Source organism: Psammomys obesus, unplaced genomic scaffold (genome assembly GCF_907164565.1).
Source record: "Psammomys obesus unplaced genomic scaffold, mPsaObe1.curated_primary_1811, whole genome shotgun sequence".
Taxonomy (NCBI): Eukaryota; Metazoa; Chordata; class Mammalia; order Rodentia; family Muridae; genus Psammomys; species Psammomys obesus.
The window spans coordinates 8,495,966-8,519,798 of record NW_026585987.1 but is presented as its reverse complement, the minus strand read 5'-3'; the positions used below and the strand labels follow the sequence as shown (position 1 = coordinate 8,519,798).

Below are 23,833 nucleotides of genomic sequence, written 5' to 3'. Positions count from 1 at the left end.
CGGCGACAGCCGCCGTTCTGGCGCCCCTGTCCCCCCCGCCGAGCTGCTCGCAGGCGCCGCCTCCGGGCGCGCAGTCCGCGCCGGAGCGTCTCTGCTGTGGCCGCGGCCGTTACCGTCGCCTGGCGCTGCTGTGGCTCGCGGGGTCTCGAGAGGACAGCGGCGGCCCGTCGTCGGTGGCCGCCGGAGCAGGCCTGCGGGGGGACAGGGGCGCCAGAACGGCGGCTGTCGCCGGCCCGCTCCTTCGTGACTGCGGTCCTGGGCTGCAGGGTCCGGGCTGCCCCGGGGCGGCGGCCGGCTGGGATGGCAAGATAGCGGCGCGGGAGCGGCCGGTGAGTGCGGGGGCGCGGCGCGGCGCGGCAGCCCGGAGCGCGTGCGGGGGGCGCGTCCCCGGCTCCGGGGCAGCGCAGCTCGGGCTCGCGCGGTTCGTGGTGCCAGCCCAGGGTCAACCCTGCAGTCCGTGTCCACGCGGGCTGCACCGCGCGAACTTGTGCGGCGCGAAGGGCACTGAGTTCCAAGGCCAGAGGTTACCAGGGCGGTGGGAAGGACCTTTAATTCCCCGTGCGACCTGCCAGATGATTTCTTGCCCCCGAACCTCAGCGATTGAGAAAAGTAGTTCCTGGTCCTTTCTGTTTTTATGGTGCATTTGACTGACCTGTCTGTATTTCTAGGTGCTTGTTTCCGAAGGCGCTAAACTTATTAACCTACAAGTTAAAGTGTAGGCGAGCAAAGTTAGGCTTGGTGATTGATGACATTCCTGATTTGTTGTCCAAAGCACAAAGCTGGGATGGTGAATTCAGACGCATAGCAAACTGCACAGCAAGTGTTGTGAACTTACAGGAGAGCTCGAGTAATGTGATTCTGGCCCCCACCTTCAGCTGCCAAACACACTAGTCTTTCATTTACACTTGGGTTATCTTTGTGTCCTTTTTTTGTATGTGTGTTTAACGCACTCAGGTATTGATAGTCAGTATGTGCGCTGTTATTGACTGACATTTATATGGAGATACATTCTTTGCATTTACTTTGTGTCTATTTAAAGTGTATTTTTCAGCAAAACTTTCAGTTTAAACTTTGCCGTCCAATTTGTCTTGAGTTGCACAGTTAATTCAACAAAGAGTATTTGCTCAGATTCGAGTTGATACGATTTAGTCAGAGGTTTAGAAGTGGCGCCCACATTATATTTAAAGCAACCCTCCCTTCTCCCCAATGAAAAACTAAAACATTTGTTTGTTGCAGCCGATGCTGTCCCCTCCCCTTGCACCATTATTTTGACTGAAGTCATATTCCACTAGGAGCAGAGGCTCCTAGCCTAAGCCTGGCGGAGGAAAGCAAATCTCAGCATAGTCTGTGCTTTTAGAAACACTAGATTGTGCTCTTTGTTTCTTTGCCTGACTTTCTGTCTTACAGCCAGGTGGAAACTGTGTTCACTTGGAGGCTTCACTGGAGAATTGTAAGCTCAGTTTAAGTAGGAGGTGTCTTTTCAAGGAGTGCCCCAGCAGCTATTTGCTCTCCCACAGTTGAACTGAGGGGTATTTGCTTTGTAATACACCTCTGCTCTTATTAATGGAGACTTAGATTCTCCTCTGGGAAATGAGAATGGGGGACTGTGTTGCTAAAACTGAATGAGACTTTTCTGATTTTTTAAAACTTTCACTTCTAAAGACTCATTGTTGAGGATAATATTAATAATTGTGTAAGTGAACACGTGAAGATGTTATCAGTAATCTGTAGGAAGTCTCTTTACGTTGGAGAAGATTCAAGAGTTACAAGAATCTTCAAAAGTTACAAGAAGATTCAGAAGTTCAGAGTAAAGAAAGGGCCCATCTCCCCACACGCCATAGCATCAGCAAGTGCAGTGCTTACTGGCTCTTGTCTCTCTCCAAAGGTTAGCCTAGAGCTTCGCAAACGTTTTGCTCTTTTTGTCTTCCTGCTGACTGGGTGAGATACATTGTATGCCCTGTTTTGCGCCAGCTTCTTCACTTGCGGGTGCAGAATCCTATGTGCTGACAGTCTCCATCAGTCCCTTAAGAAAACTCTCTCTCTCAGCATCTGAGAACTCCATTAAGAATGAACCAGAGTTTATTTAAGCTTCTCTTTCTTGATAGGTATAGATTCTTTCTGATAGCTTGCTGTGAGGTTATTGTAAAGCACTTTTTTTTTTTGAGGCTTTTAAGTGGATTTCAGTTATTCCCAGGGCCTAAAGACAGTGGTATGTTGTTTCTTCACATTGCAGGAAGTAGATGCCTGCTCTGCCCAGTGCACATCCTCTGCTTTTATGATTCCAAAGGGATTTGTGGCATCTTTGCTGTGAAATGAGAGCTGTGGTGGTCAGGACCTAAAGTCAGTCCGCTAATGACAGTTTGGGCCTGATTTCAACAACAGAAAGTAACAAAAGTGCAATTATAAGTATAATCTGCCAGGCCCTGTTGTGGTGCCTTTAAATCCCAGCACCCAGGAAGCAAGGGCAGGTGGATTTCTGTGGGTTTTAGACTAGCCAAGCTCCATACTGAGTTCCAGGCCAGGGCTATATAATGAGACCCTGTCTTTGAAAAACAAACAAACAAACAAACAAACAACAACAAAAAACTTAAGAGGTAAGAGAAGCCTCATACCTTTTTTATTAAACTGATGACAGGATAGTTTTTCCATTTCAGAAAATTTGTCCTTAGGATACAGTCTCTGCCGTCTGTGCTTGTTCTCCACTGGCTTCTCCTTTAATATGAACCAATTGCTTTCACACCTTTACAGTTCGGAAAGGATTACTGTCACCTCTTAGGGAAGGATGCTTTTAAAAGTCTTTGTCCTTGGCATCACTTAGAGTGGTTTTGGAAGCAGAATAAATTGTAAAGGTTAAGTAGTGCTAATGCCAGCATTTGAGCATGCTGCATTATATGGCCTGATGTGAACATATTTGGAGGATTTCTCTCCCCTCCTCCTCCTCCTCTTTTTTTTTTTTCTGTGAAGATCCTTTCAAAGGTTTAATTAAAACCCATTTGACTCTAAGTATTTCGGGTTTTTTTTTTTTTCTGTCTTTTTTATCTGGGACCTAACATTGTGGTTTCAATACAAAAGTGTTAACACTGCCTGTATTTGTTCTTCATGATATTATCAGTCGTCTGTTAGTATTCCAGGCAATTTTGGGGAAACTGAGATCCAGCTCATATGAGATAAAGAGACTGGCTGTCACAAGTTCCCATTTGAATTGTGGAGATAGGTAGAGAAGGGAGGGAGCAGTGAAGAAAGATGGTATCAGGTAGTGGGAAGGAACAGGGAAACAATGAACCTCAGCATGGCTGAGGTAGAGAGGGCCACGCTGAGGACTGCTGCCCGGGGCTTGGGGGTGGGGCACAGAAGCCTCTCTAGGATAGACAGGTTGGAGCTGATCACTGAGTTTGGAGAAGCAGCCTGTGGTGATTCTGGAGAAAGGGGAAGTGTAGCTCAGGTAGAGGGCCCTACAGATGCCAACAGCCAGGCAGCACCGGTGCTGGATGGTGGGGAGAAGGGAGGCTGCCAGCGCGTGCCGGGATTGATGTGCTGCCTATGGAGACTGTAAGGGGAAAGGGGGCAGGAGCTGAGGTGGAAGAGTTCCTCCCTGGGCTGGTGGCTCCAGAGTTCAGGGACAGGTCTTGCTGCTTCCTGTGGCAAATGCAGCAGAGGCTCCACTCTGTCCTGCTGTGGCCTTACTTGTTGAATCAATGAACGAGTAAAGGGTTTAAGAAATAATCCTGCCTGGTTTTTAGTTAGAATTCTTATTCAGGCATCCGAGCTCTGCACCTAGGCTCTAGCCCTTGACCTTGCTATGAGTGTAACAGTTAACACACTCTCAAATTGCTGTCCTACGCCAGTTGCCCCTCATTCTTCTGCTGTGAAATTCAAGTCAGAAATGCTAAAAAACAAACCAAAACCCACATAGCCCCTTTTAATAAGTCATGGTGATTTCTGAGAGAGATTTAGTCGGAATTTTATTTCCTATTCCAGTGGAGCAGTCATTTACATTTGAGTAAAAGATCCAGAAGCCTTTTTACATATTAGGTTCTCTGCGAATGTGCAAGACTCCAGAGCTGCGCCGAACTCAGGTACTTTATTCTCACAGGAGGAATGTGTGTGAGCCTGCTCTATTTTAGGAAATAGCAGGAACTTGTGGTATTTCCTCTTCCCAACTCCTAATCTGTTTGTCCTTCTAAATATATGTTCCTTTATATTAACTGAAAGCTTGGGAAATGGGTTTGCTGGCAAGCAGTTGTTGTAGCTGTGTAGTAAGAGTCTTGTCTTTCTGCTGATTGACTGGTGGGCTCCTGTTTTGTATTAGGGGTTCTGTAATCTCGCAGAATGAGAGTTTGAGTTTTCTTTTCTTTTCTCCTCTTCCTTTTTTTTTTTAAAAAAAATTCCTGTTCTGACTGGTTGATACCTGACAGTAGCAACTTGCTTCCATATAAAATACGTGTGGCTCCCAGCTTTGTGTGGTTCAACCCCTGCAGAATAGAATAGAATGGATTTTTAAATGCCTCAGTCTCCAGCAGAGTAGCCTTTGTCATTTTCCAAGTTTTTTCACTTCAGGGAAGTAGCCTAAGCCTGGGAGGAATGGTGGGGAGTTCAGACACTTAGAAATTCAAGCACTTCCACACAGTCCTCATATGAATCGCAGGAGGACAGGGATTCCAGCTGTCATGTTGTCTTGAGTGATAGTCACAGGAGGCTGCCGCTGAAGGAAGCTGAAGTTGGTGCTCACAAGCCTTGCCACTGAGTGTTGGAAGGTGAGGAAAAAAATGTCTGGTGGATGTTCCTGTTTTCCAGTGTACTTTTGCATGGTGAGAAAATCCTGGCTGCTACTCATTCTTTTGGTTTATGGGGCTGAACAAATTCAAGTCAGCATACATCTCTTGCTAAGTGGTAGTACCTTGAAGGGCCACCAGGAGGCGATACGACTTCCTAAAGGGGTGTGTGTGTGTGTAGGTAGGTGTGGGTGGGCGCTCTTGCGCGTATGCGCGCATGTGCTTTTGCTACTCCACAAAGCAGACTTCTGCAAGGAGCCCCCAGGACTGAGGACAGTTGACATGGTAGTAGCGGGAACATCTGGTGGAAAATAACAAGCGGTGACAGAACAGTGCTTCCCGCTTCTAATATTAGAAAATGCTAACGGGGCACTTGAGTTGTAATCCTTCCTAGACTGAATTGCGTGGGTGGGTTGAGCTCCCGTGGGTTAGGGGGAAGGTGAGCCTCTGTGGCCAGGCATTGCATGCTGGAACGCCTGCGCGTTTAAGCGCGACTGTAAGCATTAAGGCACAATGACAAGATGCCAGCTGTTTCCACGCAGCAGGCCTGGAGACCCATCGCTATGCCATTCTTTGTGCCTTTGTATTTATAGCATAAATGTGAATAAGGCGAGAATATTCAAGAAACTTCTCCAAAGGAACAGTTAAATCCGGGAGCAAAAAATCATCTGACTGGAACTCTATGCCATGGTTACTCCTTTAGAATCACCAAATTACTGTAGTTAAAAAAAAAATGGTTTTAGGGGTGAGCCTATGCAAGATCTAGAAGGAGATGAAAATATAAGCTCTTGGGAAAATATAAAATTAAGGATTCAAATAACCTCATCACACTGTGGACCATGAGAGTTAGAGTGTCCAGGTAAGCTTCTGGAGTTTTAATATGTAAAGAAACTGAGACCTACAAATGTCAGTTTCCCTGGGAACAGTCACTGACAGCTGGCATCCCAACCCCCTTGTACTGACCATTGCCGGTAGGATTCTGAGTTCTGTCTAGAGGGGGTCCGCATGTGGGGTTCAGCAGGTGTATTCTGTATTCTGTCTAGAGGGGGTCCACATGTGGGGTTCAGCACGTCCTCGGCGTATTTGCTGAGTAAATTCATATCTAAAAGAATTTTGAGGCTGTCAGATTGGCACATTGGCTGTGAGAAGGTGTTTATACAATAGGAAAGAATATATACTTTCTTGCTTAAAAAAAAAAAAAAAAGAGTGTGCAACTATTAAAGCCCAAACTCCTAATCCTAGGCTCTAGCCAGACTGGCAGGTGTGGCTGCATCGCGCCCCTTACTGACTGCACCAGATTCTGCAGGAGTCGCCTGGCCAGCCTGCCGATCCCCTGTCTCCTGACCATTTAGTCTTTGCTGCTTAAAGACTGTCCACGCCTTGGATTGTTTGCCTTTCTTCTAGATGTGTCTTCTCAGTGGCTTCACTATTCTGAAACCTTACGGCCCTGTCAGAATTTGGCTGCTTAAATCAAAACTAGCAAGCCCCATACGCTCTGGAAATTGTCGCTTTGAGATGCTCCCGGGAGGATGCTGGAATTGTTGTAACTTTCCAGGAGGCCAATTTTGTATTACTCATCAAAAGCCTCAAAAATGTGCCCTGTCCCTTAGTCAGGCATTTCTACCCCTAGGAATTTAAACCAAGGGGGGGGGGGGGATGAGCATGTGTGTAGAAACAGCCTGTCTGGTCTGGCCTCCGCAGTGCCAGTGTGTGGATGCTCCTGCTGGGATCACCAACGTGGTGGCAAGCCCACTTAGCGGCCTGTGTCAGCATCAGGAAGGGAGAGCAGGGAGACAAGTTGTCTGCATTTGCTGACTCCCCAAGAATGGACACACTAAACACACCCCTGTAATTCTTTCTGTAACTATGCTAACACTAGTTCCACACTGGGAACAGCTTCCCCGCTCGGTATTAGGAATGGGTCGTGGTACTCATGTGCAGTGGAGGGACAGTAATGAAGGGGTACCCAGTGATGGGAAACGCTCAGACAAGCCAGTTTACAAGTCAGCACGATCTCAGTTTTGTTTTTGGAGTGTGTATGCATGTACACGTTGTGATCAATTTCATAACGCTGTGTAGAAAGATGCCAGGATTCTACGCCAGACACCAGGTGAGACTGTTTCCGTGTGTAGCAACTCTAGCTCTGCTGCTCTTTGACTCCCTCAAATTCCCAGTATCTAAAAAGCATGTGGTACAGTGCAGGGTCTGAGAGGAAGTTCCATTTCCGTTCCCATCGGTTCTGTGAACCTGAGTAAGTTCCGCGTCTGTCTCAGCCCCTATTGAGTGGGTGGCGGTGCCAGCTCTTGGTACTTACCGGTAGAGAAGGCTTGCCCAACATACCCCATCGATAGGATGACGAAGACTAGATAATATTAGAGAATTTCTAGGTAGAATAGTTTTGTTTTCCAAACTACATGGGTAACGAAAAACATTCCAGGGCATCCTGACACAATACTGTTCCTGGTCACTGGGAAATAATTTTATGCTTTAAAAGAAAGTCATGTGCTCGTTCGAGTGTGCGTATGCGCGTGTGGTGGCTGCTGCGCGCCACAGCACACACTCGAAAGGTCAGAGGCCAGCTCCCAGGAGACTGTTTCTTCTTTCCACCATGATGGTTCCAGGGATTGAACTCGTCAGGCTTGGTGGCACTTGCCTTCCCCGGATGACATGAAGACGATGTTTGTTACCAGTGCATTGTTCTTAAATTGAAGAAATGTTTTGTTTTTGTTTTTCCTTCTGTAGTTGTCTCCAGTAGTCCTGTGATACATTCCTCAACGTTAGGTCTGACTCAGTCAGTGGTGGGTGTGTCTGTTTTGCCAGGCACTGTGATAGACCACAGTGCCCCGGACACAGGTGCCCTTGCCCTTTGCATGACACACAGGAGCAACCGCCACACTGCAGAGCCAGGAGGTCACTGAAGGAAGGTGGCAAGCTCCTGTCCTGTACTTTCAAAAGAAAGCACGTGATTCCACTTTTCAGCGAACACAAACACTGCTTGTTCAACCTGCCTGATGAGCGGCAGCTCTGTTACGTCACCTTGTTGACTTTTACAGATGACTTATATTAAACTTAGGGGACAATTTCTTAGGCTCCTAAGCTGAAAACTGCATGGCACTTACGAATGTTCTGAGAGAGAAATTTGCAGCCTGTGATTTTTCTCATGAGACCAGGGAGTGGCCTATACCCGACAGTATGCGAACCGGCTGTAGCTTTAATGAACTGTGTAGAGACAAAGATTTTCACGTCGGTAGCAGTTGTGCGCAGCATACAGTTTGTGGATCTGCAGTGTGTACACACCACGCTCTCTGATGAAAGCGGAGAGACTCATTAGTCACAAAAGGTACCTTCATGACTTTTTATTTCCTCACAGAGCGAAATAAAAGAAGACAGTTTCATGAACTGTGGACGTTGTAGTGCTCTTGGGAACCTGTAGACACAGGTAGGGGCCACCAGCAAGGTCCACTTTTATCACACATCATATTTCCGTCTATGCCATTGCTTCCCACAGCCCACTTCACTCCCATGCTCCTCTGCTGGAACCCGCAGTTAGCTCACCTCTGTTGGGGTGGGGGCACTTTCCAGAATTTGTCCTCGTGAGATGTAAGGAGTGTGTGATGGTAAGTAGACAGCAGCTGTGTTATATAGGCGCGCAGACACAGACTGTCACCAACGTGTAGGATGTAACAGCGCTTTCCTGAAGGCCAGGATCAGTGAATTAGAGAGGACTCTGTTCTGGAACTTTCCAACTCAACAGTCAGAGCCATGAGTGCTGTCAGCATAGGCTGGACTATTGGGGTCAGACTCATGCTTTATAGGACAGTGGAGGTGGAAGAAGCTACAGGACCACATCGGATATGGTGCTTTTGTTTGTTTTGTTTTGTTTTTCACCTCACCCAGCTCTCCATGATCTTCTTAGCTCTATAGGAAAGACAATAGCGATGTTCTGGGAAGCAGATGACAGCTGAAATGATCTGTTTTGGAGACTGCTGCTATGTGTGATTGGAGGCTAGTGTGTTCCCGTGGTCTGTGTGTTAGGGCTTGGTCTCCTGGGGTGACATAGGCTATGTGGTGGAACCTTCAAGGGGCAGGGTCTTGTGGGAGGTCCTTAGGTCAGCGTCTTGTGGGACAATAGTCCCCTTTCCTCTCTGCTTTCTCGTGTGGTGTGAGTTGCTTTGCTCCGCGTGCCCCCACCATCGTGTTTTCCTTCACCGTACACACACAGCAAAGGGTCTCATGGGCGCAGACCTCCAAAATATGTGCGATAAACCGACACTGTGCTTTGGTTTTCTTTGATATTTGTGATAGTGGCAGAAAGTTAACATAGGAATCTATAAGGAAAGATGAGCCTATGCAGAACTCCAGAGATTGTTGACCTGTGGATTCAGGGTACGTATTTACAGGGCTTCTGGATGTTGGTTTTGTTCTCAAATGTCAAGAGGGCTGCCAGTGAATGACTAGCTTGAAACTATAGTATTTCTTTGCCCATATTTTCCCTCTTCACGTAATGTAGGCCATGTTGGACATTCATATTTTGTAACCATTTTGCAACATGGTTTCAAGAAATGTTCCCCATGTTACTAAAAGTTATTCAATATTTATTGATGCAGTGCGGCATTCTATCTTATGAACAAACCATATTTGAGAATTTACATTGCTTACCTTTAAAAATTCATAATTAAAGTAATAGTCCCTGGGCATAAAGCCCTTACCCCCTACTCCAGTGACCTTCTATGCTATAGTGGAAAACCCGACACAGGCTACTTACAGAGATGTGTAGTTAGCCCCTGGCTTTCCAGGTGAAGCGCATAGTGTTGGCCTTGCCTCTCCTGATGAGGACCATCTGCTGCACTCACCATTGAGGTGTTGATACATGGGAGATCTCACATCACCAAACTGGAAATCAGAAAGATGGGGTCCCACAATTCCTTCTGAGTACACACCTAAAATGACCCACAGACTTGCCACTAAATTTCACCTCTCAAAGATCCATCTTCTAATACCAGCAGCCCCAAGGCCTTGCAGCCAGTCACAGTGGACCCCTGGGGACACTAGCCATCAAACCACAGCTTCCAGTGACTTTCAGATTCTTTCCTGAGTCAGACACTTAAAGACTTTTGGTATAGTTTGTATCATTTTGTTCTATAATTGAGTAATCAGAAAAAAATACTTATTTATTTTATTATGTGCCATTTCTCTCCTGGGAGTTGTTTTTATTTTACGTCTGTATATTTTTAGAGTTTGAACTATATTTAGAGTATAGTAGACACCCTATTAATGACAGTACTTGGGAGGTGGAGGCAGGAAGATTAGTGGATCCTGTGAGTTTGGTTTGCATAGTGAGTTCTAGGCTGGCCAGGGCTACCTAGAGAGACTCTGTTTCAAAAAAAAAAAAAAAAGTGGAAATATCTTTAAAAATTACTCAGGTAAAATACTTTATAAAAATTTAGAAAGCTTGGAGACTAATTCTTTTAAAGTTTTAGTCTTAACCTTAGGGTAACTGCACATGATACTGCCTTATATATGCTAGATTGATTTCTGTGCATATTTAGACAGTGTACTGGCTAGTTTTACGTCAGCTTGACACAAACTGGAGTTATCAGAGAGGAAGGAGCCTAGTTGACAGAAAATGCCTTTGTAAGATCCGGGTGTAATTAATTAGTGACCAGTGGGGAGGGACCTGCCCACTGTGGGCGGTGCCGCCCCAGGGCAGGGTGGTCCTGGGTTCTATATGAAGGCAGGCTGAGCAGGCCAGGGGTAGCAAGCTAGTAAGCAGCACCTTCCATGGCCTTCTGCATCAGCTTCTGCCTCCAGGATCCTGCCCTGGGTAAGTTTCTGCCTTCACTGCTTTTGATGATGAACTGTTATATGGAACTGTGAGTAGAATGAGCCTGTTCCTTTCCCGGTTGCCTTTGGCCATGGCGTTTCATCACAGCAATGGTAAATATTTAGTATTTGTGCCTCCAGGTATGTTAAGCTGTGGCTGAAATATACTTATATGTTTTTTGTGTAATAGATTTTAAAAAATATAACTTAAATTAATCATCCTCCACAATACACAATTATGCACACTGTTCCTTCTATTTGACATATTTCCTCCACACCTTTCTTCGTGTTTGGCAGTTTTTATACCTGCAGGGGGCTACAGCACTGAGGGAGAGGGGTGAGTCTTACTTTGTGAGGCTTACCTGCCTCTTAGGGAGCCCCAGGCAGTAAACAGGAATTACATGTCCAGATATAGATGAGTGCTCTAAGAATAGGAAGCCGGCCACGGTGATGTAGGGTGAGGAGCGTGGGTGGCAGGACCTGTGGGAGGACGCTAGGTACCCTTCTTCTTTCCCTGGGTGATGGGAGGGGACTTGCTGAGCGAGTGAGTTCTAATACAAAACCTGGCTGATTCATAGCCAGACTCCAGAGAGGTCCAGGGAAGGATGTTCCGTGTAGCAGGAATAACATACGCGTTCCTGAGGGGGTCTAGGCCTGGTGAATATGATGAGCAGGAGGTGGCTGAAAGGAGAGAGGCATGTCTAAAAGGGGAATAGGGCCTCTCAGGGTCATGGGAGAGAAAGAAGAGCGTGTGTGTAAGCACTGGCCCCAGTTTTAAATCCGCAGTGACAGGGTCTGATGGGTACTTTCGGATGGTGACCGCGCCTGCTGTGTGCAGAATGGGTGTGTGGGGAGCAAGGATGGAGGTGAGAGGAGCCCTTCACTGACTGACAGCAGTGCAGGCAAGAGGCTGGCGTTAGAGGATAGCGGGCAGTGTTTGGTTTCAGAAATTATGAAGCTGTAGCTGCCAGACGTGTGGGGGTGGTAGAGGCTGCTGTGCAGGAAGGGGTGACTCAAGAGCTGCTAGAGTGCTTTTGTTTGCTTTGTTGAGACAGGATCCTTGTTGGGTAGCCCTTCATTGAACTGTGCTCCCTAAGGTGATCCTCCTCTCTTGGCCTCCCAGGTGCTGAGATTATAGGCACGAACCAGAACCACCATGGTTTTTTGCAAGCCTATCATTTTTGGCAAGCCATTTTTTTGGGAAGTTTCTGTACCATTTTTGATAGGGGGAAGATTAAGGAAGAAAAACTCAGGGGCTGTGAATCAAACATCTGTTTTGTGTGTAAGCTGAAAATATCTTGAGACTTGCAGGGAACAAATTGTACTTACATCTGGAGAGAGGGCTGATGGGAGCTATATAGAACACCTGGGGGAAAGGCAGGATCAATTTAAAAGTGAATGTAGGTTTTGCTTACATTAACCTAAGTTCTTAAGAAATTTGTAAGAATGCAGCAAGAGGTGGGCCAGAGTGCTTTGGGCCTCAAAGTCATAGGCACCCTGGTCTTCAGCGAACATCTTTCTTGCAGTCTTACCTAACGTCTCTTGCAAAACAGTTCGTAGAAGTGGGTTCTGTCGGTCACTTGGTTGGTTGGTTGTTTTGTTGTTTTTTTTTTTTTTTTTTGGTTGTTGTTGCTTTGTTTGTTTTTTGAGACAGTGTCTATCTACATAGTCCTGGATATCCAAGAACTCTATGTAGACCAGCCTGGCCTCCTCATGCCTCTTTGCTGCTGGCACCATGCCTGGCACTGACTGAGCAAATAGTTAATGCTCAATAAGTGCTTTATCAGATTGGTTTGTCATTGTCGCCATCATCATCATCATCATCATCATGTAAAATTGCATCATAGCATGACTCAGACCTTGGAGTCATGGTCAGAACTGGGTTCCATTTCTGGCTTTGTTCTTTACAGGCCACAAGACTGAGCAAGTCACTTAACCCCTTTGTTTCCTCATGGAGTAGTAAGTGAAAGCACTTACTCCCCCCCCCCCCCAAGCACTGTGAGGGTGCCCAAGACAGTGAGAATTACAGTGGAGGTCTAGCTTCTCTACGTTGCCCAGTGGTGGCTGGCATTCTCGCTAACCCCAAACCATTGTGGGATCGCACGTCACATCACATTCACCATTTACTGTCCATTGATACCTCTTAGTGTTTGAACTGTGTATTTTTACTCCTGTTGAAGGTAGCTATCTTGCTTTAGCAACTTTTATTCTTTGGCCACCCAAAGGTGTTTTTGTGTATTCAAACTGTCATATTTGTTGCATGAGATTTTCCTTAAGGGGGCAAGCGTTGTATCCAGTTTGCCGAGCAAGATAGTTTCCTGAGCTATTTATGTCTCCCATGAGAGGCATACACGTTAAGTTAGCTGCAGGTACATGGGAGGTTTGCACTTGGGAGTTATGAGCTGGGATCTGATGGACAAGTTGTTGTCTGTTAAAGAGAAGGAGGAAAAAGAAGATTTGGGAGGGATATCTGGAGCAATAATAGAGGAAGGCAGAGCCATGTACACTTACTGGACTTGAGCCATGGCCGTGGAACAAACATGGGGTTCAAGGGCAAAGCTGGCAGGAGATGGCAAAAAACTTGTGCCATGTTCAGATTGGGACCTCCTCAAGGCCAGGGAGAGCCATGGAAGATTCTGGCATGATAAGGCTGACTTCGTGCAGTTTGGGGAATTGGCTGGGATCATTGCAGTAAGTGAGGGCTGAGAGCAACTCTGTCAGCCTGACTCTGGACATTTGTCTTATTTCTGCAAACCACTGTGCCAGCAAGTGGAGAGTAATTGTGATATCCTTAAAAGGTGCCCCTTTTGCTCATTTTACCATGTTCTTTATATAAAGCTTCTTGAGACTGGAGTATCCAGCAAGCTGTCCAGATGTGAGTGGAGATTCTTGGAGCTTACTTACCCACAATCCTTAGGCTCAATGGGAACCATACATAGGGACTAGCTTGGCCCTGTGGAGAGATGGGATGAGACACTTAAGAGTATTAAGTTTTTGTTGAACTAACAGATTGTCAAGTCAGGGGTGCAGCTGGCCACTGTGACCCATCCTCTCTTCCAGAATCCTTTCTCAATACTTTCCACGTATTCTGACCCAGGATCAGTATCAGGCATATGAGTCTCTGGGGGTGTAGGGCCATGCCATGCTGATGCTTAATCCTGGTCCTCAGCTGGCAGGATTTAAAATCACCTAGGAAGCAAGCCTTTGGGTGTGAGTACCAGGGTGTTTCCAGAGAAGCTTAAGTGATAGGGAAGACCTTCTGAAGGAGGGTAGCACCATGCATTGGGGTCCATTCAAGTTGGAGTAAGGAAAATGGGCATAGAACAAAAGCATTACCTTTATGCTAATTGGTGATAGGAAACAGCGTGACCAGCAGCCTCGGGCTCCTGCCACCATGCCTTCCCTACCTTGCTGGCCCGATCCTCAAACCAGGGGCCAGAATGAGCAAACCATTCCTTCCTTAAATGGCTTCTTGCTTCTTGACCAAACCGACTGTCTTTGAAATATTTCCAACAAATGCCAATTATTTCCAAACCTTTGAGGTTTTGTTTGTTTGGTTTGGTTTCCTTTGGTTTTTTGTTTGTTTGTTTTTTTTTGTTTGTTTGTTTGTTTTTCTGTTCCACTCTTATGTTGAAGGTAGGGAGAGCCATTCTCCCACTTTCCTCCCTCCCCACCTGTTCTTTTGAAAAGCTTTTTTTGTAGTCTAAACTGATACCTTGGATTTTGAGTTATAAAAATAAGAGAGGGGGGAACAGAGTTCTTTTGACACCAAAAGAACATAAAAGCTATCAGATTATGACTTTAAAATAAGCCAAAACATCAAGGCACATTTAGGTCAGTATCTGTGCATTAAAATACAAATATTAGAACAATTTATATTTTAAGACAAGTATTGGTTTCTTTGCTTTGTTTTTGAGTTTTTGGAGTTTTGTTTGTTTGTTTCATTTTAAGGCTTATAGCTGGCTCCCTAAGAAGTGTTTTGTCTTGGAAATGTGTTTTGTTTGGCATGAATAGTGTTGTGGTATTTTTCCCCAAATTAGTAACTAGCATTTTGAAATAAGGAGATTTCACATGTTTTTTGTTTTGTTTTGTTTTGTTTTGTTTATTTTTTATTTTTAGAAGATAGCAAATCCCTTCTTCTGATCAGGAATGGGGAAAGCCTGGCTAAATTTCTGGAGCCTGCAGGTGAAGGGGCCTATCCTGTGGATAGCAAGCTGCTCTGCCTCCCTCTCTTTTCTGAGTCTGTGAAAGACAAAACAGAACAGCAGCTCAGACTTCTGAAAAGCTGGAAACTCTGTAGCTGTGGGGTGCCCTGTATCTCTAGTATAAAACAGACAGAGGTGGTGGCTGTCAGCTGCTATCACGGCACTATCCTCAGCTAGTCACAACACTTTGTCTGGCTGGCTTTTGGAGCGTGTTTGAGTTGGCACCTTCAGTTAAGAGCTCAACTAATCAAAAGTATACTTAGCATTGGAAGGGGAACATGAAGAAAGATGGCAGTTACTTTCCATTTTGTTCCCTCAGCTCAGACTATCAGATCAGGATATGATTATCAAGTGTCCCAAGAAGCAGGTGACAGCATTAACCCAACAGAGTGGAAGGAGAGCATAGTCTACAGCCGCCGGTTGCTTGAGGGAAACAGGCAGAGTGCCCTGAGAGTACAGTCCCTGGAGGGTTGTTTGTTTCCTTTGTTTTTGATGACATGTGAAGTAAGACAGCCTTGAATTAGAGTCCTATCATTTGAGAGTTGAAACCTAACATTCCAGTTGTTTGTCCTCTTCCTGCTGCCAACATTTTAGTGCAAGAATAGGTGCTGGAGCCCGGAGCTCCTAAGTTCTCTGGGTCTTTTGCTGTGGATTTCACAGTTAAGTACAGTGTTCCAGAACTGAGATTTGTAAGCGGTGCTGAGTTCAAGTTTCCCAGCTCTGCGTCTTAGACGTGTGAAGCTCTGTGCCTCAGGGCCTTACTGTGAAAGGAGGGAGGGTAGTGACACCGACTTCATAGAACTGACAGGAGAATTAAACCCAATACCATATTTAAGGAACTTAGACAAGTGCCTGCCACCCAGTAATGCACGCAGTGCGTGCCGTCTGGAAACGGGAGTTGCCTATTTCCTGGCAGAGCTAGCATTTGAATTGGACGAAATGATTGCACAGTGAGCAGTTTCCCCGTCGAATTTCAGCAGGCCATTATGAGTGGGTTTAACCTGTGTATTTAAAAAAGAAACTAACCTCTATTTGAGCCAGGGTTGCCAAGGTTGCCATTTCATTTCTAAATGTAGGTATTTACCTCACTCTTCGGGATATAAAGGGACAGTGGGAGAACAGTCAAGAGAGTTACCATAGTAAGTCCTCACTAAGTACATCATTTGAGAAAGTTTTCTCCAGTTGTCAACTAAGTCTTGAGTAGACGGTGGGTATGAAGTGCTCTTAAGTGCAAATGTGTCAGAAGGCAATATTCTCTTCAAAGAGTTTCAAAAGCAATAGGAAAGTGGAAAGAGGGGGACTATTATTTCCATGTTTTGTGATAAGCACAAACAATGAAATTAAAGTGCAGGTGGTGCCTTGCCTGAGATAGGAGGGGCAGCCTGAGAGGCAAGAAGGCTTAATGCCCCTAGAATGGAGAGGGTTGAAGGAGACTGTGGTGTAGTCACTAGATTGTGACTTTGGCTGTAGTGTCAGTCCTGTGGGTGGGATAGCCCCCTGCCGTTTTCCATAGCTCAAAGGGATGGGATGGAGAGAATGGGAGGGAGACATGGCTACTATGGAAAGCTCTGAGTCTTATGAGGAAGCCGTATTGCTGGAGGTGCTTGCTGGAGACATGAACTGAATTAAGTAATGGCTTATGTTACCTGTGCCGGAAGTGATGGAGGTCATGGGAAAGGAGATAGAGGAATAGAGGGTGGGAAAAATGAGGGGTGTTTGGGGGTCAGATTGATGATCAGGTGGGAGGGATGAAGAAGAGTCAAGAGTGAAGTAACTGTCTTGAGTATTCATGAATTGGCCCAGGGCCTGAGAACACATCTAGAGGGGAAAGTGAATTTCCCTGTGTTTCCTTTTGGATTTTTGAGGGCTCCAAGGCATCCAGTGCATACAGCATCCAAGTATTTTCACATTGCTTCAGGAACCTACTTGAGTGGATTTGTGTAGATAAGCTAACACTTGTCTGGTAACTGGTTAGCTGAAGCTGGGCAGGGGCCAATTCTGTGAAACAGATTTGGAAGTCATTAGTGTATGAGTAGTGGTCGAAGCCACAAGAGTGGATACTACGCACAGAGGGAATAAAGAGTTAGAAGATCCAGCAATCACCAAGCTTAGGAGTGCTGCCTGGCTGGGGTCTGGAGCCAGCAGGGAAGGGATGGATTATTTTAACACATGTGCTTAGCATGTGTCAAGTGATGGGCTGAGTCGTTGATTCTAGCCATATACCAAGAGCAATTTTATGTGGATTAAAGCTTGAATTGCTGAAAGTCTTAAGTTCTTGATAGAAACAGGTACAGTTTGCATCCTATATGAAGAGGTATTGTGCATGTCATAATAAGTCTACATCAGAAAGAAGGAAATGATTAATACCCGGCTTACTGAGAGACAAACAAAAGCCAGAATGAGTGATTTAAAAGAAAGCATTGGGAATTACTGAAAAACAGTTGAAGAGGCATTTTTACTATACAGTCAAGGAATTGGCACCTTTACAACACAAGCATTAGATAAGATTTTAAAAGAGATAATTCTTGGTATTAGTAGAACACCAAAACAGTTACAGGTTAACTATCTGTAATCCCCAAATCAGAAAGCTGCAATCTTCAAACATGGGAACTTAAAATATCACTATGATGCTTGGCAGTCCACAGTCAAAACACCAGGTCACCAAAAACATTGCACAGAATTACCTTTATATGAAATGCAAAGGACCTGCAGGTGGGGATTGGGCTCCCTTCTCTGAGGTAATTCATTACATATACACAAGTATCCGCATGTGACAGAAAGAAACACTCTGAAACTGAAGTTCTAGCAGGTTGGATGAGAAGCAGTCAGAGTGTTCTGAGGAGTGAGGCTGTTCTTGATTGTTTGGAGTGTAAGCTTTTATCGTGCTTTATTACATAGTAATGATCGCTTGTAGGACTCTTCTCTGGTTATTTCTTTGCTTTTTTAAAAAAATTTATGTCTGTATTAATGTGCGCAGGTGCAGCGGTCAACAGTCCTCAGGGACTGTCCACTTTGCTTTTGAAATAGTGTCTGTCTCTCCCTGGGACCTGAGGCTCACAGGTGAGGCGGGGCTGGCTGGCCAGGCAGTGAGCCCCAGGAGTCTCAGTGTTATTTGCCTTTCCAGCACTGGGAACGCAAGAATACTTCCTCCCCATACCCAGTTTAGTTTTTTTTTTTTTGTTTGTTTTCTTTTCTTTTGTTTTGTTTTTGTTTTTTTTTTTTTTTTTTACTTGTATATCGGGAATTGAACTCGGGTCCTCATACTTGTGTGACACACACTTTACTGACTGGTAATTTAATAACAGAAAGTTTCAGTCCTGTAGTAAGTGAAAGTTCATTTGTTTGGTAGTGATACATTAGTCTTTATTGAGTCACTCTTACAGCCTGGCTGAGGTGAGTGGTGAGTGAGCAGACATTACCCCTGAGAAGGTAGGAAGAATCAGAGACACTATATGGAAGACACTGGCATGAACTGCCGACGGGAGCCGCGGTTGGGAGGAGGCACTGAGACCAATTGCAGTATGCCGTTAGGGAGATCCTGTGGTGTGGAGGGGCCCTTAGTCAGCCATCCGGAAGGGCCTTGCTCACCACGTGAAACCAGCTGTATGGTGAGTTCATGCAAAGCCTTTAAAGCACTTTTGAACACATTCTTGTTTTGATGTTCTGGAGTGCAAAGTGGACAGGCTTTTGAATTAACAGAAAGGCCTCAGCAGAATGAAAACTAGCTAACTTGATATGAAAGATCTTGATGAACAAAAATCTCAAAGACACTGGCAACTTCCTGGGAAACTGAGATAAATTAGGACAATGAATAAATAAAAATACTCTATTTAAATCGTAGACCAACATGTTCTTTGGGGGGAGTAAACATCCTACAGTATTCATTCACAGTGATGAGTATTTTTATAATTATAGCAAAAGTTAAATTTCAGTATTGTTTGCAGAATGCTAATTGAAGATGGAAACAGTGGAGCCCCTCAGCACACTCATGCCCAGAGTATCTTATTAATGTTCTCACAGTGCCCTAGTCAAAAGAGTTACCTAACAATTCCAAGTTTCTAGGTCAAAACCAATAGTTATTTATGACCTAGAACTTGAAAACTGATTGGAGAAGTCCGTGTGTGTCACCTCTAAAGGAAAAATAATGTCCCTGTGAGGTGATAGGTAAACCTATTGAGCATGACACAGGCTCTCAAACCTCGGAAAAAAAATTTCAGGCCATCCTCTTTGTCATTGGTTCATAGACCTTTGGGGATGAGCCCTGTGGTTTATCCCATCAGTCACCAGAGATATACTGTCACTGGAGGACATCTAACACGACCAAATGTGCAAGCTGAATAGCACTGGGCCGGGGTTCTCAGAAGTGTTGGGCAGATACTGCTTTTCCAGTAAGTCAACCAGCCGCGTGATAGCCTGTCAGTCAGTTGGCTTGGGTGCCTGGGGTCCCTCAATGCGTTTGTAGGCACCCCGTGTCTAACTTTATTCCCTGTGTGGGCGACACCTGAATATCATATGGCCCACTGATAAGAGCAGTACGGGAGCCTGTCGTTATGCTTATGGGCCAGACATGGTGCTGCTTTGACCGAGACGTGACTGTGCAAATATAGTTGCTGCCCTTCTCGTAGCGACCTTGCAGTGACAACGAGCATGTTTTGTAAAAATGACATGAGGAGGTTACAGAAATGGATGTGGAAGGAATCTGCCAAGAAAGAAAGCAGGTGGTAGTCATGGAGAGATACAGTGGCTTGGAGTTCTCATTCTGGTACACCCTAGAACGAGATCTGTGCTGGGAATGGGGTGCAGCTTTGAGTAATGTTTCCCTCAGCATCTCTCCTCCTCTTCCCTACTTGCTCTTTTCCATTTCCATCTCTCATTCCACCTGGTGGGGTATCTGTAGACCTACTTGGTGAGTTCCCTGGAGTCCAGTGAGTTCATTTGAAAGTCCAGGTCAGAAGGAAGTTGAGTGTGTTGTTAGCATATTGTGATAGTGCCCAGATGACTTGATCCCAGTGTTCTGAGTAATTCATTGTCCTGCCCATTATTATCCCTTATTATCTCGCCCATTTTAAGTTGAGTGGGCCTTGCCAATGCCACATTGCTTTCTCTTTGCTGGATCACCTCAGCCTAAGGCACTGGAGTCCACAGTAGGTGTGTACCCATGCTAGGTCTGTGACAGCGTGTTACCTAGCCTTCTGCACTGCCTGTTCCTGCTGGCGGGAATGGAGCATTACAGCTGTGCTTTCAAAGTCTGCTGGGGCCATAAACAGAACTTGCCTCTGGGCTCCACTGGTGGAAGCTGAAGCCTGGGGATTAAGTGATTTACCCTCAGTCACACTGCTAATTGGTAATGGAGCCAAGATTAGAGTCCCTGTCTGGCAGCACCTGGTCCCGGGCCCTTCCTTGGCCACCTCCTCCCAGCCCCACTCATCCCTTCTTCCTGACATTACAATGGAACTTGAGTTTCCCTTCTAGAATAACCATAAGCTGCTGGGGAGGCATTCTTTCAACATATGTTTAGCCAGTTGGTGGGTACGGTTTGAGATTATTTAAGCCATTCCTGCACAGCTGTGTAATTCTGTAACCTCAGCAGGCACTGTGGGCCTTTCATAAATACATTTTCATATCTTGGTGACAACTGGGATTGACGAGGCACTTGTTCACCCATCTAGAAAATAACTGGACACTTTAGAAGTGTGTGCTTGCATCTCGCGTGTGTTTGGCTTACGATTATGTAAAGTGTCTGAGATTCATTTTTGTGTTTTTTACAGTATTCAGCAATAGCCAGGAAGAGAGTGTTCATTTCTCTGACAGTGATGAGTGTCTTCTCTCATGGGCTTTATTGAGATGCTCCATCTCTTTTCTTTATCAGGTCTCCATCTTGTATCTGTTTGCTATTGTTGTTTCATTATTATTCAGTGTTTTGTTTTTAAGGAGGGGGGGAGATCACTCACTGGTTAACAGGGTCTGTCCCTCTTGCAGAGGATCTGCATTTCCATCCCAGCACCCACTCTTGTGCAGCTTAAAACCACCCATAACTATAGCTCCTGGAGGTCTGACACTCTCTTCTGGCAGTCTCAGACAACCCTTGCATGTACACACACACACACACACACACACACACACACACGTCTAAATCTTTTAAAATGTCCTATCACCCAATATACTTACCTTTTTAGAGCTATTTTCGTTTCTATTTACTCCATTCATGGCATGCCCTTCTTGTTTTTATGGATGTCCCCTTTGCTTATAGGAAACGTTGTGAAGTTTTATTTTTTGGGTTTGTTTGTTTGTTGTTTGTTTGTTTTATTTATTTTTTTGCTTTCCTCTTTTATTAACTTTCTAATAGTGATAATAATAATAAAGCTTTGCAAATAAAAACACCACACACTGAAATTCATCAGCACCAAGATCCATAAGTCTCAGTGAGCTTCTGTACGGTTAGAGCACTCTCCATACCCTACTATGAAATATTTGCAACATCATATTTGTTGGAGCTTTATTCACTATAGCAAAAAGTTGACTCAACATAATTGTCCGTCAGTGGATGAATGGATACATGAAAATTTGGTGTGTGTGTGTGTGTGTGTGTGTGTGTGTGTGTGTGTGTGTGTGGTAGTGCACACACGCACATGTGCACGAGAATACGCTCCAGCTCTAAAGGAAAATGTCGTCTGCAGAATTTTGCTGTTCTCTATGTCGGCCTTGTTTCTCCTGGGAGTAATTTTTGTTTTCCTGTTCATTCTGAGTCTCTTTCACATTTTAGACATTGTTCCTATGTTTTGTGGCTCTTGGTTTTCTGTATAGCATAAAGCTAGGCTGTTAGGTCTGACAAGGTTTCAGGGCAGTGGGAAGACTAGTTGGCTGTCACACGTGGCTGTGGGATATGGAAGGAATGTAGTTATTGTAGGAAAGCTGAGTTCAGTGTGGAATCAGCTGTGTCTGTGTGAGCTGCCCAGCTCTCCCTGGGCACTGTTGTACATTCTGTAGAAGGAGGCTTCTGTTTGGGATGTGAATAGGAGCACACCACGCTTGGCTGGAAACACATCTTGGAACCCATTATTTTACACCTCTTATCTCATTGCCTGCTTCTTTGTACACCCAGGGATGGTTTAAATCATCCATCCAGGTCATTGCTGTTTAGCCACTAAATCTAGTCGCTCATGTCCCCTCCCACACACACACCATCCCTCACACTAGACACTATAAACATGTAGCCCCACGAGCTTTGCACGTTTCAGCTGCTTTGCATGGGTCTAAGTACTTGCTTCTCATAATGATTTAGTAGGGAAATATAGTTGCACCTAAGCTTTGCAGAGGAGTGCCTAGGCACAGATTGGTTAGGTCCCATGGGCCACACAGTACATGGTATATCTAGGGCTCAAACCCAGTGTATGTTAACATCAGTCAGTGCGCCTGTGTTTAGGTGTAACCTCGAATGGGAAGCCTGTTGTTGGACTGTTGACTGTAGTGAACACCGGAAAGCAGCATCTGCAAGCAGCTTGTGATGTCTTGGAGCCAGAGGCGCAGACATCTGCGGTGGGGATGTGCTTCTCCACCCAGGAGCATGCACCCTGCTTCAGTGTGTGTCACGACTGCTTCTGGGCTTGTATACTCAGAGTGACCTGTGTCTTCCGGGCCATTTGAACAGCATCTGTTTTCCTCCTCTCTCATCCTAGGAGTGACAGCATAGCACAGACGATGGATGTTTACTCATGGTGGAGACAGCCATCCTGGATGGTGGACAATAAAAGAATGAGGACGACTCCAAACTTGCCACGGCTTCTGTCAGCACTTACTCTTCTGCATCTGGCCATGCAAGTAAATAGTCTTGAGAGGGGTAAGTAATCCTCACAGCAGATGAGCAGGCGGGTTTACTTTCAACTATAAAGTAGGCCTGTTTCTCTGCTGACCTCTTCAGGGTTTTACTGCTTGAAATCCATTTCTCTGCAATTTTTTTTAAATATATTTTTAGTTTCTTTTTTAAAAAGCTCCTTCATTAAAGGGAAATCAAAATAGTCTTTGACCCTACACAAATAATAAATCATAATTTTCATACAATGATGCCCATTCTTTCAGGATATGGTTCTCTGAGCTCTGACAATGTGCAGTTGCTAACCACAGGCACCCTCAAGATGTGGCTGTGATCCAGAGCATAGAAAATGCCCACTGTGTCCGGTAGCCAGCCCTTCCCACCCCGCCCAGCCAGCAGGGCTGCTTTCTGCCTCACACGTTGTCTTTTAAGAAAGTTTTCTGAGTGGATCTGAAAATCCTTTTATGTGTTTCTTGTATCTTATTTTAAAACGCTAAAGAATGTTTATGCATACAATGCCTGACTTATCTCTGTGAGGGATGTTATCCTTCTGCCCACTGGCTTTATTTTTATAGTATTTACACAATTAAGCAGATCTCTTTTCCCAAGATTATTGAGCAAGTAACTCGATTATTATAACTGCTGGTTTCAATGTGAGCGTTTCTGAGGTGTTTCTGGGTTTTATTTGTTTGTTGTTTTTTGTCTTACATAAATTTAAAGTTTATGGTAATAGTGAATATCATGCCTGTAATTCATAAAGATAATAAACTTTTTCAAAGACATTATGGAGTATAATTTTTACAGTTTCCCTTTCCTCCTTTCTTTCCCCTTCCCCTTTTCTTGTTCCCCTTTCCATCTCTTTCTCTCTCTTCCCCTTTCTCATCCTTCCCCTTTCCCTTTTTTCCTACCCTTTCCCATTTTCTATGTGCTCTTGCTTTCTTTCCAGCTTTATTCCAGCGTGACTTTTTATTGTGTTTTTCTCACGCCCATGCTTATGTATTCCATCATGCAGTGCCATCCTTTGGTGTGGATAAAGACTCTTAGGACTATAATCTTCTGAGTTTTTTTTCCCCATTGTTTAAGCCACATGCACAAGAATATTCTCTATAGGTTGATGTGAGGTCATCATGTCTGAATGTAACGGGCTTTACAATAATAAAAAGATTGATACTAGGTTCATGGAGGGGCAGTCTGGCACAAGCAGAGTTGCAGTCCCAGCCCGG

At 45.1% G+C, this 23,833-nt stretch overlaps 1 protein-coding gene across 2 annotated transcripts in view; it reads left to right on the top strand.

The window, feature by feature from the left end:
* Positions 1-23,833, top strand: part of Lifr (LIF receptor subunit alpha) — a 63,857-nt gene that overhangs the window by 824 nt on the left and 39,200 nt on the right. Inside the window, exons 1-2 of one of the 2 annotated variants that reach the window (XM_055601042.1) lie at positions 84-329; positions 22,477-22,637. In XM_055601042.1, coding sequence (XP_055457017.1) covers positions 22,499-22,637 — 139 coding nt within the window. In that variant the 5' untranslated portion in view covers positions 84-329; positions 22,477-22,498. Of the gene's footprint in view, positions 1-83; positions 330-22,476; positions 22,638-23,833 lie in introns of those variants that run through there. The other variant, XM_055601044.1, reaches the window with a different exon arrangement.